We start from the raw sequence: 16,358 nt of genomic DNA, 5'->3' as shown, positions 1-16,358 counted from the left end.
TTAGAGCATTGATTTAGGATCATCTAACGGTCATTAAAAAGGGTTATTGTATCTTGGATGATATAAATTTATGGTTTCTATATATTTTTTCTTTTGGTTGCGATTTTTTGAAATAATTAAAGATTCGCCATGGTTTTACAAAATTTTCATACAACGGAAAAAAATCGCCGATAAAATCAATTTTTTTTCCTATTTTGAAAAATAAAATTGCCAAGCCAAATTAATTTTTTTCCCTTATAATAATGTTGGATTCACCATGATTTTATATATTTTTCCAAAGCAGGGTTTCTTAAAGTTATCCCTGGTTATTGAGTGCTAGGACTAATCTTGTGAGTACAAAGTGCAGGTTCAAGTCCTGTGCACGTTGGAGTCTTGGCCTTAGATTTAACAATTTTTGCTGGTAACACTCATAAATGGTTTTGCATTCTTTAGCTTGAAAGTCTCAGACACAGGACAAAATTTGCATAATGCCCAAGAGGTTATTTTATTTCCTTGTTAGTGGAGACAAGAACGTATATTCAACTGGGGAAAAGGAAGCGTTCAAAAAACAATACAAGAACTCATAAGAGAAACTGGGAAGCACAATACACAATAAGTACAGATTACCAGATGGTAAATGAAACGGAATATTACTCCTGGAGCATCTATGACTTGAGAACAATTGATTCATCATAGGATGATACAATAGAAATTTGAAATTTCTTTAGTACTTAGTTAAACATTAATAAAATACCAAAACCTCAAATCTCAAGATAAGCTCTACGAGAACAGGTTGAGCCAGATTAATTAATTTGTACACTATGTGGCAGTATGTTTATTCCAGCAAAACCTTTGAGCTAGCTAGAAGAACAGTTTCATTCTAAATTAAAAATGCCAGAATGGGAAGAAGACGTATGGTTCCAATCTCTAATGACAATCCAACAGCTATCTGATGGCAATGTCCAGCTAATAATTTGCTCTCTAGTGGTTAAGTAAACATTAATAAAATACATAAAGCTCAAATTTTGAGATGAGTTCTACAAGAACAGGTTGAGCCAGATGAATTAATTTGTGCACTATGTGGCAGTATGTTTATATTGCCCTGTCCTAGTAAAACCTTTGAACTAGCTAGAAGAACAATTTCAGTCTGAAACAAAGATGCTCCAATGATAAGGAAGAAGACTTGTGTCTCTAATCTCTAATGACAATCCAACAGCTATCTCGTGAGAATGTCAAACTAATTTTGGCTCTGATACAAAGTATAAAATCTTCTCGTAAGACCCTGATTCATTCCATTCTGTAGTAGCACTATTAGTGAAGTGTATATGATAAAACAGGGATGGATTCTCAACAAGGGCAAACTGGAACCCAAAATACTGAACCCAGGAAAGCTTATTGAGTTTATGCTTTCTTCAACCACACATTCCTCTCTGTGATCTTCCATCACAGTTAATTGCTCAGCAGACCCATTTTTGTGTAATAGGAGAAATCCTCTGTTAATAGGGCATCTGCTCTTCCATTCCCACATTTCTGCAAACTTAGACAGGTTTAAAATTTCTATAAGCGACAACTGCATTGAATGGGTCATTAGCCTTTATCCCCAATAACCCCAAAAGCCAGCCAAATGAATACTTTGCCTCTGACCCAGGTGATTTTTTCACCACCTCTGGCTGTGTGAAGCCTGTGACGCACTGAAAATACTGCACAACAAGCTGAACTCTACTATAATCCGTACCCTCTATCCATGCACTGATTGCTTTCTCATAAAACATTCTATTGCTGAAGCTCACAATACACAGCCCACCAGGTCTAAGGATCCGATAAATCTCTGCAAAAACTTTCTCCGGCTGCTGAAGGTATTGAACACTAACTGTGCACAAAACAGCATCGAAGCTACAATCATTGGCCTCTAAGGTCTGATCTTCATTTAGGTCTTTCACGAAAAAATAATCAAGCCTAGGGTTCCTTGCAAGCTCTTGGGGATTAAGACCGTGACCAACTACTCTCTTGTATTGAATTTCAGCTGGAAGATGGCTTACCCAAGAGCTCATCAGGTCTAAGACTTCTGTGCCGGGTGGAATTTTTTCCCTGTATAGATCTGTGAGAGTGGAGATGAAAGCATCATCAACATGAGTAACAAATCTTGGGAATGAATAGAAGTCTCGGTCTGAGGAATTATTCAGCTTTAATCTTTGCTTATTGCTGAGGACCAGACGGTTGACTTCTCCCGCAGAAGTGGGGCTGTTGGGAGCATCATAACTATTGTAGGTTTCGTTAGCATTCATACGAGTCTTGATTTTGTCGGTATTGCTATTGCTATTGCTATTGAAATTCAGATTGAAACTGGTCTGGATGGGATGAGCATTGTTGGTATATCTTACGCCTGCTGAAATTTTGTGGTTGCCATCATAACAACTAAAGATTTTTTGGGCACTCAAAATGCCATTATCATGGCTAGCTGAAGTGAGGTTTCTAGAGTTATCATTATGGTAGTGGATTTTGTTGGCATTCATATTGTTGTTGGTCCTGTCGCCTGATCTGTTTCCATTATCATTGGCCTTCCTGATGTTACCATTGAAGATTGGATGGAAATTGGAATAAATATTGCCGCGGATTGAATTAGCATTATTGTCAATGTTTGCTGTAGTTTTGTGGGCACCCTCATGATAGTATAAGAATTTTTTACGTTTCATACTGCTATTAACAATTTGGCCTACTGAAGTGTTGTCGGTACCTCCATATCTCTTGCACATTCTACTAGCATTGATATTAAAATTGTTGTGGATTGGACTGGTATTGTCCATATAACTATTACTGATTTGGCCAATGGCGGAAATACCGGTGCCGTTATACACGTATATTCTATTGGAATTGATGCTTCTGACTTTCACATCTGTATTCATTTGGCCAACTGAAGCATTACTCCCAGGGTCTCTCCTTACAATTTTAATATTGCAGGGTGTTTTGTTAGAAGGAACCCTGGTAGTGAAACAGAGAGACGGAGATAAGGCATACCTGTTATCACATATGGCCATAGGCTTCATCTTTGTTGCTCCTGTTATTGTATTGCAATGGTGTCAGAGTTTTTCCTGTTCGGCCTTTGCCGCAGGAGAGAACAAGAAAGCCATGTAATATTAGCTTGTAGATAAATGGAGTTTGAATGGATACGCATGGGAGTTGTGTTTTTTTGGTATATTGAAAAAAATGAAAAATGGATAAAATTTTAGAGCCAAAAATACGCTGGATGGGAATTGTGTAATCTCGAGTGCCATCGATCTTATTAGTTCCTGTCATGGCATAATACTTATGCATTCATGTCAATTCAAATATAACATTAACACTAACCAATCAAATCTAAAAATTTAAAAGATTATATGAGATTTCAAATGTTCATATCTTTTTTTAATTTTCCATTATTTTATAAATCATATTTTTTATCCATTCTATTGATCCATACTATTTTTGGTGGGAAGAAAATTAATTTTCTTCAATTAAAAATACAAATATTTTCTAACAACTTCATCTTGCAATAATGAATATATTAATTATAACTTTATTTTTTTCACATTTGTGATAAGTTGATAAAATTGTGTTTCTTCAATCATTTTATCTTCCACCTCACACAACATGTCTAATCAATATTAATTATCACAATCTATTAAATATTTTTAATTTCTTATTTTAAATATATTTATTATTAGTTTTACATTGATTTTTATTTTTGACTATTTGATATAACTTGTTTCTAAAAGGGTGATCCCACAATAATGGGTTCCACTTTTTGACTAATTTTGACACTAAAATCAATATTTTTGCAACAAACGTCACGTTCAATTGACTATATTTTCAAAACTATAAATAACTTTAAGATGACATAAACTAGTGATTTTGAGTACTTTGTTCCTACTTTGTAACCATATTTTTTAATCTAAAAAAAAAATTATTTATGTCAATTTTTTTTATCTCCTCCGAAAAGTGGTACATAATAAAATTGAATATTTTAAAAAGTGACAGTTAGTTTGACACACATAATTTTTTTTTTTAGAAATGATAATGAAGTAATTCTTTTGACGTTAGATTTATAACATCAATATCTAGATGATGCATTTGGTTTGATTTATTTTGGTTGAATATTTTATAGTTTATGAAGTTTTGAAGTGATATGAACCGTAATTCAGACATACGTTCCGTTTGACACAAATAATTTGAAGTCAATTTATCATAAACCATTTTTTTTTTTTGAATAGAAAGGTATCTCAATAAGCCAATTCTTCCATATTTTTCAAAAAAAATTTGACCTAGTTTACTAATTTTTTCGAAGTGTCAAAGTCGGTCGATGTTCAATCGGCAATGAACCTATAATGAGTTAAACTCATATTTGAAAGTCTTAATGATTAAATTATGTATTAAAATTATAGTCGTTGGAAAGCTTGCTCCGAGCAGCACGTTTTGACATTTTTAATTTTACAGTAGGAGATCATTCTCCTGCAATTATGGAAGTCAAAAGAGCAAAAATATATATATATCTGAAAAATAGGTGAAAATTTTTGTGATTTGCATGTTTGCGCGAACATGGCGTTCACGTGAACATGTTTACCATGTTCGTGCAAACGTACGTTCGTGTGAATATACGCCATAAAAATTTGCGGCCGCCGAAAAGTTTGGACACATGTTCGCCTGAACATATGTAATTCAACGTGTTCGTGCGAACACCCAAAAAAATTTGAAAAAGTTGCCATTTGTCTTTTTATTTGCCATTTGTATAACTATTTGCCATCAACCTGACCTATGTGCATTGTTTGTCTTTGCCATGAATTTCATTCGCAAAATCGAAAGCATCAATTTGGTAAAAATATTGTTTATTTAAATTATTTATTTCTTTCTTTCATTAGTGAAGTTGTTTGACGGATGCATTGAAGTTAAATTAAAAATTAGTAACATATTAATGGTGTTAAAAAATGTGTATTCTTATTGTGTTACTAATGGTCTCCTTGCAGCATGTGGCAATCATAGAATAAAGACATGATCGTAACAAACAACTAATGCTTGTTTTGCAGGACGTTGTCGAAGACCATTGTGTGTTTGTCAAAACCATGTGTGTGGATTTATTAGATTAAATAACAGTTCGTTTGGTGCTTAAAATAAACTTTTTATTTTCTGTCTGGTGTGTGTGTTTAAATCCTTAAGAGTTGCATTGGACATATCCTCTCGCCATTCATGGATCTTGGGTGTAAGAGAAATCCATGTAACTTTTATAGGAGGCCTGCCTTGGACCAAGATACTCGATATTGGGTATGCCAGGGGACAACCTCAGAGCAGTAATGGGCCAAAAGCCAGGTCAACTTCTAGCTGCTATATAAAACTCGATTACGGTGAAAGCCGTGTCAGCAGTATTGCTAAGTGATAGCTCTCCTCCAGTACCCTTATGGTGTGTCAAACCCCGATTCTCGGGGTTGGGAGACCTTTTGAGGAAGTTTATCACTCACTTGTTGAACAGAATGCCCTTACTAAAAACCATGTTTTAGTGGCCAAAATCCTTTCTATCCACTGGCTCAAGGGGTCACCCATGCTCGTGAAGACATCCTACATTCTCGCGATCCTTAGTAGAGACAACAATCCCTTGGGAAGTCATGCCCCTTGAGACATGGATCTTGGTAGCCTCGAGAAGTGATTGCACTATAAAGGGGAGCCTGTGTTGCCAAATTCCTAAGTTGTCCACTCTGGATAAGCGCGGTTGAACTTTGGTTTAAGTAAGAATTCAGTGGATACAGTCCTAAAGCCTAGGTTGTGGTGTGATTGTTCACTTTTAACAATAGCTATTCTTGTCTTAATGTGTCTTGCATGTGTGTAAAACATAATCAAGATAAAAGCTAACATTCAAATTTACACCTTGGAAACTTGCAAAACCTTGTCAAAACATCAAACATTGTCAAAACCTTGTCAAGATTTCACCTAAGTTTAAAAAACCTTATGTATACCTCTATCATTGGCATAATCATATTCCTAAATGTCATTTTTGACTTACCCTAGTGGTATATCCCCCTCATATTGCATTGTGCAAACCCTAGCATCATTTTCACTATCAAACCCTATCAAATTGTTCATCAACCAACTTGTCTTCTTGATTACCTATCCTCATTTTACATTGCCTAAAAGTCATTATCAACCCTAGGAAACCATCCCTTGCATAGTCCACTTTGCATACACCTACCTTTAGCATCTTTACCAAGTCCAAAACATAACTCTAACTTTCATTTTGCATATCATATTCTTCATCTTGCATACCTTCAAAACGACACCTTGCATTTGCACTTGCATAACATCCCTCGGACATTTGCACTTTGCATATCAAAACCCTATGTCATTTAGCATTTCTTCACATTGCATAACATCTCTAAACACTTAAAAATCTCAAAAACACTCATATCTTGCATACCCACGTCTTAATTATCAAGTTTTGACCTCTTTTACCAACTGCAACCGTATTTTACTAACTGCACACTTCATGGGTGAAGTTGGTAGTTTTAGGGCGCAATTGATAGTTTTAGGACGCACTTGGTAATTAGGTGTTTCATTATAAGTTCAAGAACCCTAATCTGCACTTCCACACCTTGCATTGCATCCCAAGACCTTAGGAAACACTCTAAATTATTCAAAACACTCAAAATTTGCATTTTAGGCACCCTACAACTCTATTTTACCAACTGCAACCTTTTTTTCTACGCACTTGAGAGGCATAAAGTTCATTTAAGTTTCCCTCCACTACATCTGCATTCTGAGGTATCATGCCAGCACTCACTAGGACACAACCTTTGGAGTTATCAAATGCAATAATGGCACATATAAGGTCTCATCAAGAAGTGGCACATTATCATCGAATTAAATAAGGTGAAGGAAATGTTGAAGAAGGCTCAACAGAAGTAGAAGTAGTGCATATGGGAGAGAGGTCAAGAACACTCCCTACGGAATCTCAAACAATGAATGTTGAAGAAGGTTCAAGATTAGTCCCTACAGAGGTTCAAATAACAGAAGTCGGAGAAGGGTCAGAATCTTTCCCTATTGAATCTCAAACAATGGATGTTGGAGAAGGCTCAAGATCAGTCCCTGTAGAAATTTCAGTAATAGAAATCAGAGAAGGGTAGAGATCAGGTGCAGGAACTGGTATGGATGAACTCTTAAATATTGTCCAATCTATAAAGTATGGTATTTCTCATAAGAATTTAGATCATTTACTTAAAATAGATGTAGATAAATTGAGAAAACTTGCAGCTAGTGTTCAATCATTAAGTTTTGTCTAAGAGAAGGTCAATGAAGAAGAAGATAAGAGAAATGATGACTCAATTTGATAATACTGAAACACTTGAACAAGCTCAATTGCTTTCACTTTTTCTTACACAAAAAAAGTTGCAAGAGGCATTGAAATTGTTAGGTGTAAACACAACATCAAAGAAGAGAAGATTTTCTAGCATGCAAATTGGTTTGATTGAAACTGTAAAACAAGGTTTGAGAAACATAGGAAAACACTCTCGAAGTAAAGATAAGTCTCTGGCAAGAAAAGTGATGTTGATGTCTGTTGTAAGTAAAAATATGTCTCAAAATAGACAAATATCTTCAATTTCTTCTGAAATGGGTTTTAGTAGGAAAACAATGAGACAATATGTTAAGAGAAGATTAATTGTGGATGACAGTACTATGGAGGGCAACTGCATGTGTAGAGAACCTCGTTCTGATAGAATTGAAGAGTTATTAAAAAAATTAGTCATATCATTTTGGATTGATAACACTCATCCTTCATCAAATAGTAGAGATGTTATCAGGCATAAGATTGCACCTGGTCAATATGAACATCATACAAAACATTGGTTGGACACAACACAGCATGAGTTAGATGTGTCATTTTGTAATGAACATCGTAATGTAAAATTTGGGCAAACATTGTTTGAAAAATTGAAGCCATATTTTGTGAGGTCAAACAAAGTGTTTGAAACTTCTTGTTGTCGTCATCATATTGAGTTTGATCTCCACTATCAGGTATTTCAAAAGTTTATAGAAGACACATATGGTTTTCGTGTTGCTCCTCCTAGTAGGAGAAGTGAGTTTATATCATCCATTTTGTGTGACAACATAGATGATCCAATTGGTAAACTAAATTGCATCAAAGGATTATGTGAAACATGTGGTGAATTGGCTCTATTTCCTTTGAAAACTGAAAATATTGATGTAATAAAAATATTGAATTGCAAAAGTTACAAGTATGTCAAGAATGAAACAAAGTTGGGGAAAGAAACAAAAAGTTTGGAAAATGTTGAAGAGGAGTTGCATGTTCTAACATTTATGGACAGATTTAAGAAATTGATTCAACCTTATATTTGTCATGCATTTTTTGCAAAGTGGCAAGCACAACAGTTTCAAACTTTGAGAGATAATTTTCCACTTGAAACAATTGTATCCGTTGTTGATTTTGCAGAGAACTATTCATTTGTTCATCAGAAAGCAATTCAATAAGATTATTACTTTAATAAGCAGGTCACTATTATGGTACATGTTTTTTATAAACATGCACAGTTAGATTTGGATGGTGTTCAGAGTACAGTTCAAGCACGAGTAATTATAAAGGAATATCATTTTTATATAAATGATGATAAAGAACATGGCATTCACTATGTAGAACATTGTTTCAATATGTTCTTTTCTTATTTGAAAGAAAGAAACATAAATGTTGATAAACATTATGTTTGGTCTGATGGATGTGCCGCACAATTTAAATCATCTAGACCATTTTATGCATTGTGTAGATATCATCACAATGAGAATATAAAACACATATGGAATTTCTTTGAGAGTGGCCATGGAAAAGGTGAACATGATGGTGCTGGAGCTTGCATCAAACGTGCTTTGCGAAAGTATCAAATGAATTATCAGGGAGTTCGTGTAAATGATGCACATGATGTTGTTGTATGGTGTAAAACTCATTTTGCATTAGATGAGGTCGGGACATCATCAACAATGAGTTGACAGACACCATATAGAGTCTTCTGGGAGATAACAAGTATGGATGTGTACGTCTGTTTAACTTTTATGCACAATTAAATTATAAAATTTTATTGTTAAGTTTTATTTTTGAATTCGTTTAAGTTTAAATTTAATTTTTCTATATTTTCAATTTAACGAACTTTCAGGTGTCAATAGAAAAAACATGCATGGTTGCAAGAGGATAGAAAAGACACGTTCCTTACATTCAATCATGAGTACAAATAATTGCAATTGGACATTGAAGGCAAGAGAATACTCATATTTTTGTGACAGTTGCATTGATGAAAACTATGAAGAATGCATCAATCAGACACATGGATATACAGGTGCATGGATTTCGGTACCACTTGATGTTACCGATACATTTGATAAAGAAGATGAAAATTTTGATGATATTCCATTGATTTCTTATGATTATAATCATATCTCTGGATTGGTAAAAGTGGGTGAGTATCATAAAAATTAATCTCAACTTTTTATTTAATTATCGATTTCAATTGTCTTATATATATTGTACACATGCATTCATGTATACTTGTTATGCAAGAGATGTCTTTGCACGATTGTTGAGCCTAGAAATCATAAATGTGTCAGTTATTATTTATTGTGATGTACTTCAGAGAGGACAAAGTTATATGATCCTGAAGAAAGTGATGGAATGTTGTTCCCCATAGGCAAATTATACATATACATGTACATGCACATATATATTTAAATAAATAACTATATCTAGGTAACTTCATATCTTTCAAATTTTAAAACACTTAAATTTGTGGTACAGGTTCTGTTGTGATAGAGGGAACATATTTGAAGCAAGAGAAAATAGTCCAACATGGAATACACTTTTTTGATTATCAACCTGACAACAAAGTTTTACAATACAACCACCTGGTTGTTGCTATAGGGCTTTGTCTGCATCCAATCAAACTTAAGCATGTACGTCGCAAGTGGAGACTAGACAGTGAAGATCATGAAAAAATATTGCATGTTATAAGTGTACATCATGGTTGATTAGACCTTTGAGATTTATTTTATAATAATCTGAATATCAACTTTGGTGAAATGTGTTTTCAATTGTACTACCATGTGAAATTGTGAATATCAACTTTGGTGAAATTGTGTTTTTAATTTGAATATTTGAGTTGCAGTTATCATTAGTTTATTTAAAAACTATAATATTAATTGTACTATGGATGAATTTAAACTATTGAATTATGATCTATGTTACAATTCTTAAATATCAACTTCTTTTCAAACTATTGAATTTCATCTTGAATTAAATGTGTTTAGATTAATCATACGATCATAAGTTCTTAATTTTTATTAATTTATTAAAAAATTATATAATTTAATAATTTAAATTAATTGTACCATGGATGAATTTAATAATACTCCACCTTAAAAAGTTCCAAGGAAATTCAAGTAGTTGCAAACAATAAATATGGTAATTTTGTATCATTGTAAAACAAAACACATACTTTCTAAGCCCACGGAGGTCCTCCAAAAGTTATAATTAAAAACCATCCGTTAAAGAAGATCAGAAACATTATTATTACGATAAGCTTCCACGACAAACCACTTTAGAGTCAGTTCAAAGAAATTCGTTGGACGACTTAAAATTGAACTCTCGTTAAAGAAAAAAGTATTTTCTGATTGTAAACCTTTATAAAATTAATTTGAAAATGAAAAAGAATTAGTATTCTTAGTTAGAGTATGTAATCCTTTGATTTGACAATTTAAAATCAGTAGAGAACATTCTATTCTGGTTAAAATCCTTTTCCATTTTTCAAGTAGTCTATTAACGTTGAGTTATTTACCAAAAAAAATGAGCCTACACATTGATCAGGAAAAATTATTAGCTGAGGCTTTTGAGTGCATTATTTCTCTCACTTCCATCACAATGTGAGTAAACTCATAATTTAAAATAGATACAACACAACTTAAATGTATTCCAAATCGATGAAGAGCAATTTCTGCTCCACCAATACCAGAAAACAGAGAAAGTACTCTGACACCATCAGGATATAATGCTTTCAAGACTGATAAATGATATGCAACTGTATCTGTTTGGAATGAATTACCCAAACAACACAAGCGATCGGTCAGACAAGAAGTTCCACGAGTGTGATCTCTATCAAATTTTAATATAAGCTCTATCTCATGGAGCTCTAGAGGGATGAGGTCACTTGGCCCCACCCATACCAAATTCCACTCTTCACACTTTTGAAGTATATATTTCTACGCACTATATTGCAGTTGCCCTCATGCATTCTGAATCATAACTCTCAATTGATCAATAAGGATAGTGCCACATCGTCTTGAGTCTATGGAATTTTTTTTTTTTCGTCTGATACCATGAAGGCTAATACTTTTTTATTTGTGGAAGTGCTTCCTAAATAGTCATGGGGGGAAAGGTTCTGCTTGAAATCGCTCTTCTATTGGAAGGTTATTCACATACCCTCTTGCTCTTCTAGAAGTTGAAAAGAACATTGAGTCCACCAACTCTGGTTCAACACTATTAAATTGTTCAGATATTGTCTTCCAAATATCCTTTGATGCAAAAGCATCATTCTCATAGTAGAAGAAATGTGGCCCTTGCATGAACACATTGATTTCCTTTGAACGCTGGCTAATAGGTTTCCCAGGAACTCCAAAACTAATTAGTTCCTTGGGACACAAATTAGGGATTGCATCGCATACTTCAAACATTGCTTGCTTGTCTTGCATACCCTCTATGTATTTTTCATACTTCAACACTTTCATTATCTATGTTACAATTTTGAACTTACACAATTTCATTATCTATGTTCCTTGGGACACAAATTAGGAATTGCATCACATACTTCAAACATTGCTTGCTTGTCTTGCATACCCTCTATGTATTTTCATACTTCAACACTTTCATTATCTATGTTACAATTTTGAACTTACACAATTTCATTATCTATGTTACAATTCTTAAATATCAACTTTTTTTTCAAACTATTGAATTTCATCTTGAATTAAATGTGTATTTAATTTTACGATCATAAGTTCTTAATTATCAAATTTAGTTTATTAAAAAATTATATAATTTAATAATTTAAATTAATTGTACCATGGATGAATTTAATAATTTAAATTCATTTATCAACTTGTTTTCAAACTAGATTGAATTTCATAAGTGAAAATTAAAGTATGTGTTTTTGAAATTGTAAGATTATAAGTTTATAGTTATCATTTAGGTCACTTTATTAAAAAACTATATATTTTAATGTTACTTTATTACATCTATGGTCATGTACTCTTAAAGTTTAAATTAGTTTAAATTAATATATTTTTTTAATATTATATTTTGTAAAAGTTCTCTAAAATAATGCATTGGCTTACCTAATTAACATATTTTTATCCACATAAAACTAATATTTATCTTTAGCAGGTTAGTAATTGATTATCAAATTTAGTTTATTAAAAAATTATATAATTTAATAATTTAAATTAATTGTACCATGGATGAATTTAATAATTTAAATTCATTTATCAACTTGTTTTCAAACTAGATTGAATTTCATAAGTGAAAATTAAAGTATGTGTTTTTAAAATTGTAAGATTATAAGTTCATAGTTATCATTTAGGTTAGTTTACTAAAAAATTATATATTTTAATGTTACTTTATTACATCTACGGTCATGTACTCTTAAAGTTTAAATTAGTTTAAATTATTATTTTTTTTAATATTATATATTTTGTAATTTTTCTCTAAAATAATGAATTGGCTTACCTAATTAACATATTTTTATCCACATAAAACTAATATTTATCTTTAGCAGATTAGTTATTGATAATTTAAGAAATACGTATCTTTCTAACTTCTTACTAATTGATAATTGATATACATGTACACACGTGTCTCAAGATTATGTTCTATAGCTATAACACAAAAAAATACACATATGTACACATATACACATCTCAAGAATAAACATTTACAGATCTAATATATCTCTATGTATCTGAAATGCAAACTGTAAATCTCGAATAAATATATGTATGTAGCAAAATATAAAAAATCATATATATGTACATGTGATGGTATCTAACACTGAAATACTCAATAATCAAATAAATAGTGAAAGTACATGCATGTCATCAAGGAACTGAAATACACGTGTACATGTAAACTGGACCTCCAATATATATGCATCAAAAAATATATAATTCTGATCTACCACTAGAAGTACCCCTCAAGACGCATACGAATAGAACGACCCTCTGATCGAGTCTCCTGTACATCCTCTCACTGAGGCACATCAACCAAGCCCTGCAAATATATATACATATATACATACATGTGTTAGAGTTCTATCTTTAAAACACACACACACACACACACACACACACACACACACACACACACACACACACACACACATATATATATCTAGTTTTCAAAATATTTAAACAACTTTAAACAAACTATTTAAAACTCAAGCACTATCAGATGCCTCAATAGAATCATCTCTCTCATGTATATGATGCCCTGAACCAACAGTATGTGTAACCATGTGCTCAGCGACTTGTGCCTACATGATTTATTATGAGTTAAAGATTAAATTAAATATCTACATATATATCTAAACTAAATTTTTCAATAAATGAACATATTTTTTAATTTCATATATATTTAAAATTAAAAATAAATTATATATGTACCTTAGTCTCCATAGGTGGAGGATGATCAGCAGACTCCATCATATCATCTACTGATGCACCTGAGCCTGAAACTCCATGTCCAACTGCTAGTAAATCTGAGTGAAGTGGATTGTGTAACTGGCTAGGTACATTTGGTGTAGAATCAGTGCTTCCAGGTCCAAATAACAGGTCCATGTATGACGAAATACCCAGGGTCGAACTAGTATCAATCTCAAATAGGCCTCGCAACCACTCACCAAAATCATCAAGGCCCTCAGCTATGATATGGACATCTCCAACTCGTATTCTCAAGTCATCTGTAGAGTGTCATGAGTCTAGTGCCGAATGTTGTGAGCTATGCATAGGTGTATCATCTGTCACTAGTTTGGTGGCTTGTGTTTGTGGAATTGTGTCAGGGCTCTCATGTTGTCTAACAACACCCATCACTACGTGTACTGGAATCCTCTGTGTATCAGAAATATAGCTAATAAAGTGCAACATATCCTCCAAAAAATACATTGCCATATCCATGTGTCTGCTGTCCTGAAAGACCACGAATATCACTTGGCAATGGTAGCCCAGCAGCTCTATATGCATCATCAGAGGAGGCACTTGAAGTGCTACTAGATGCCTGTGAAGATGGTCGACCAAGTGGACGAGGATGTCGACTATGAAGACAATGACCAATAGAATCTGATGTGATATTAGCCGCCGTATATGCAATGTGCCCAATAGTGTCAATTGCTTCCCTTTGGGAAGCAATGATGACTCTATCTGCAATAGGCGCATGTGTAGGAATCATAGGAGGCATCCTTGATCCAACAAACTGTCTAAGATCTGCAGGTGGCAGACAATCTACACTGTGGTACTGGTCACGATCTGCAATCTGACCATGCCCCTGTCCGCAATAATCAAGAATATCCAAGTAGTTGACATTGATCCCTATACCTAACTCAACGTACAATTGTTGTGCAAAATAAAAGGGTATTTGGTCATTATTAGGATAACGACCATATGCAGCTAAAAATCGTGGATAGATCATGCTAGCAATAATAGGGTCTCTGCATCGTGTGACTCTGTAGCCTCTCACCTTATCTTGCGTCGCCTCATAAGCTGGAAATAGATTTCTCTAGATGACGTCTTTGGGGGCTACCCTCTTGACGTCATCAAATGATGCATCTCCTGAAACCTCATCCCTAAGCTCCCTAGATATGAAAGCTAATATGGCAGGAGTAAATGAATGGTGACCTCTAAACCTAGCTGTCAAATCCTGTAAACTCTTGCATATTGTAGTACATATGTCTCTATAAAGACCATCATTAGAGGTCAATAGAGTGCTGCAGTCTAGCAACCTCATGCTTTGAAAATGCAAATAATGCATCGATATCGATGCGTGGAGGTGGTGCAGCAGGACCTCCAGCAGGAGCTGCAGGTGTAGCCTGACCTAGAACATGAGCCCCACCAAGAGCTGAAACATGAGCTGCACGATGAGCCCTATGTCAAGGTACACGAGGAGCCCCACCAGAAGCTGCAACATGAGCCCCACCACGAGCTACATGAGGAGCCATATTGGGAATTGCATCAGGTGCTACAATAGGAACCACATCAACCTGTGTCGCAGTAGGAACTACATTAGGTGTCGCACCAGAGGCTGCATCAAGCACATCGTGTGAAGCCATATTTGTAAAAATGTATGAAGAGCTAAATTGCCTATTGTACATAATTTTTTATTTTTAACATTAAAAATTATACACATGTAATTAAACATACATCACACATCATGGACCTAGATAATTTGTAACACATCCAGACCTAGATTAATTTTCATATAAGTATAAGATGACTTTAAAGTTGAGAGTTTGGTTATGGTTAGAATTAATTTGTTGTTCTAAGATTTTATTATACTTTGGGGGGTATTATTAGAGAATTCAATTAAAGGGTACCTAATAAATTATTTGTATTACTCTTAAATGATAATGTTTCAAGGTTTAGGTTTCAATTTGGGTTACATATATATCATTTAAAACAAGGGTCATATTTCATTTATGTACATGTGTTTGAATGTATGTGCATGTATCTCAAATGTAATTTTTAACAATTTAGGATTAGGGTCAACTTGTTTTAATTTTATGTAAGTTAGGCTTCAATTAGGTTTTCAAATAGGGTTTTAGTGTAATTAGGCTCAATTTTAGGGTAAGATTTAAGACCTTATGACACTATCAAGGTTTACACGAACTTAAATAATTTCTAGCATTAAATTTAGAGGTTAATATTAAAGTCCATGGTTAAGAATTTAGGATAAGGGAACTTAGCATATGAAGTTTATGATTTGGTTCAAGATTATGATTTAGGGTATTTATTATCATTTATAATATTGGGTTTAGAAATTAAATTTTAAGATCAAGGTTAGGGTTAGGGTTTGGATAATGGTTAGGGTTAGGGTTTGGTTAGGTTAGGGTTAGGGTTTGGATGTACATGTATGTTATATTCATACCTAGATATGCAAATTAATCTACATTCTTATATATGTATAATTTAGGATCTCCCCTTAAGACATGTCATTGAATTATATAGTGAATTATATACTTCTAATTATTAAGACATTAAAAATAATAACATATGTACATTTAAACGTGAATATTGAAAACATATGTATGTACATTTATATCTACCAC

The 16,358-nt window shown here is 33.4% G+C and overlaps 1 protein-coding gene across 1 annotated transcript; it reads right to left on the bottom strand.

The window, feature by feature from the left end:
* Window positions 1-747: 747 nt before the first annotated feature.
* Window positions 748-3,236, bottom strand: LOC149580574 (uncharacterized). Its single transcript, XM_089792031.1, has one exon. The coding sequence runs from the start codon at window positions 3,021-3,023 to the stop codon at window positions 1,518-1,520; it is 1,506 nt and encodes a 501-aa protein (XP_089648157.1). The 5' UTR covers window positions 3,024-3,236; the 3' UTR covers window positions 748-1,517.
* Window positions 3,237-16,358: the final 13,122 nt, after the last annotated feature.

Source organism: Cupressus sempervirens, chromosome 1 (assembly GCF_028749045.1).
Source record: "Cupressus sempervirens isolate cs-2001-9-10 chromosome 1, ASM2874904v1, whole genome shotgun sequence".
NCBI lineage: Eukaryota > Viridiplantae > Streptophyta > Pinopsida > Cupressales > Cupressaceae > Cupressus > Cupressus sempervirens.
This window is presented reverse-complemented; position numbering and strand designations above follow the sequence as displayed.

Coding starts and splice junctions, on each gene's coding strand:
- LOC149580574 (XM_089792031.1), bottom strand. CDS start 3,023: ATGAAGCCTATGGCCATATGTGATAACAGGTATGCCTTATCTCCGTCT.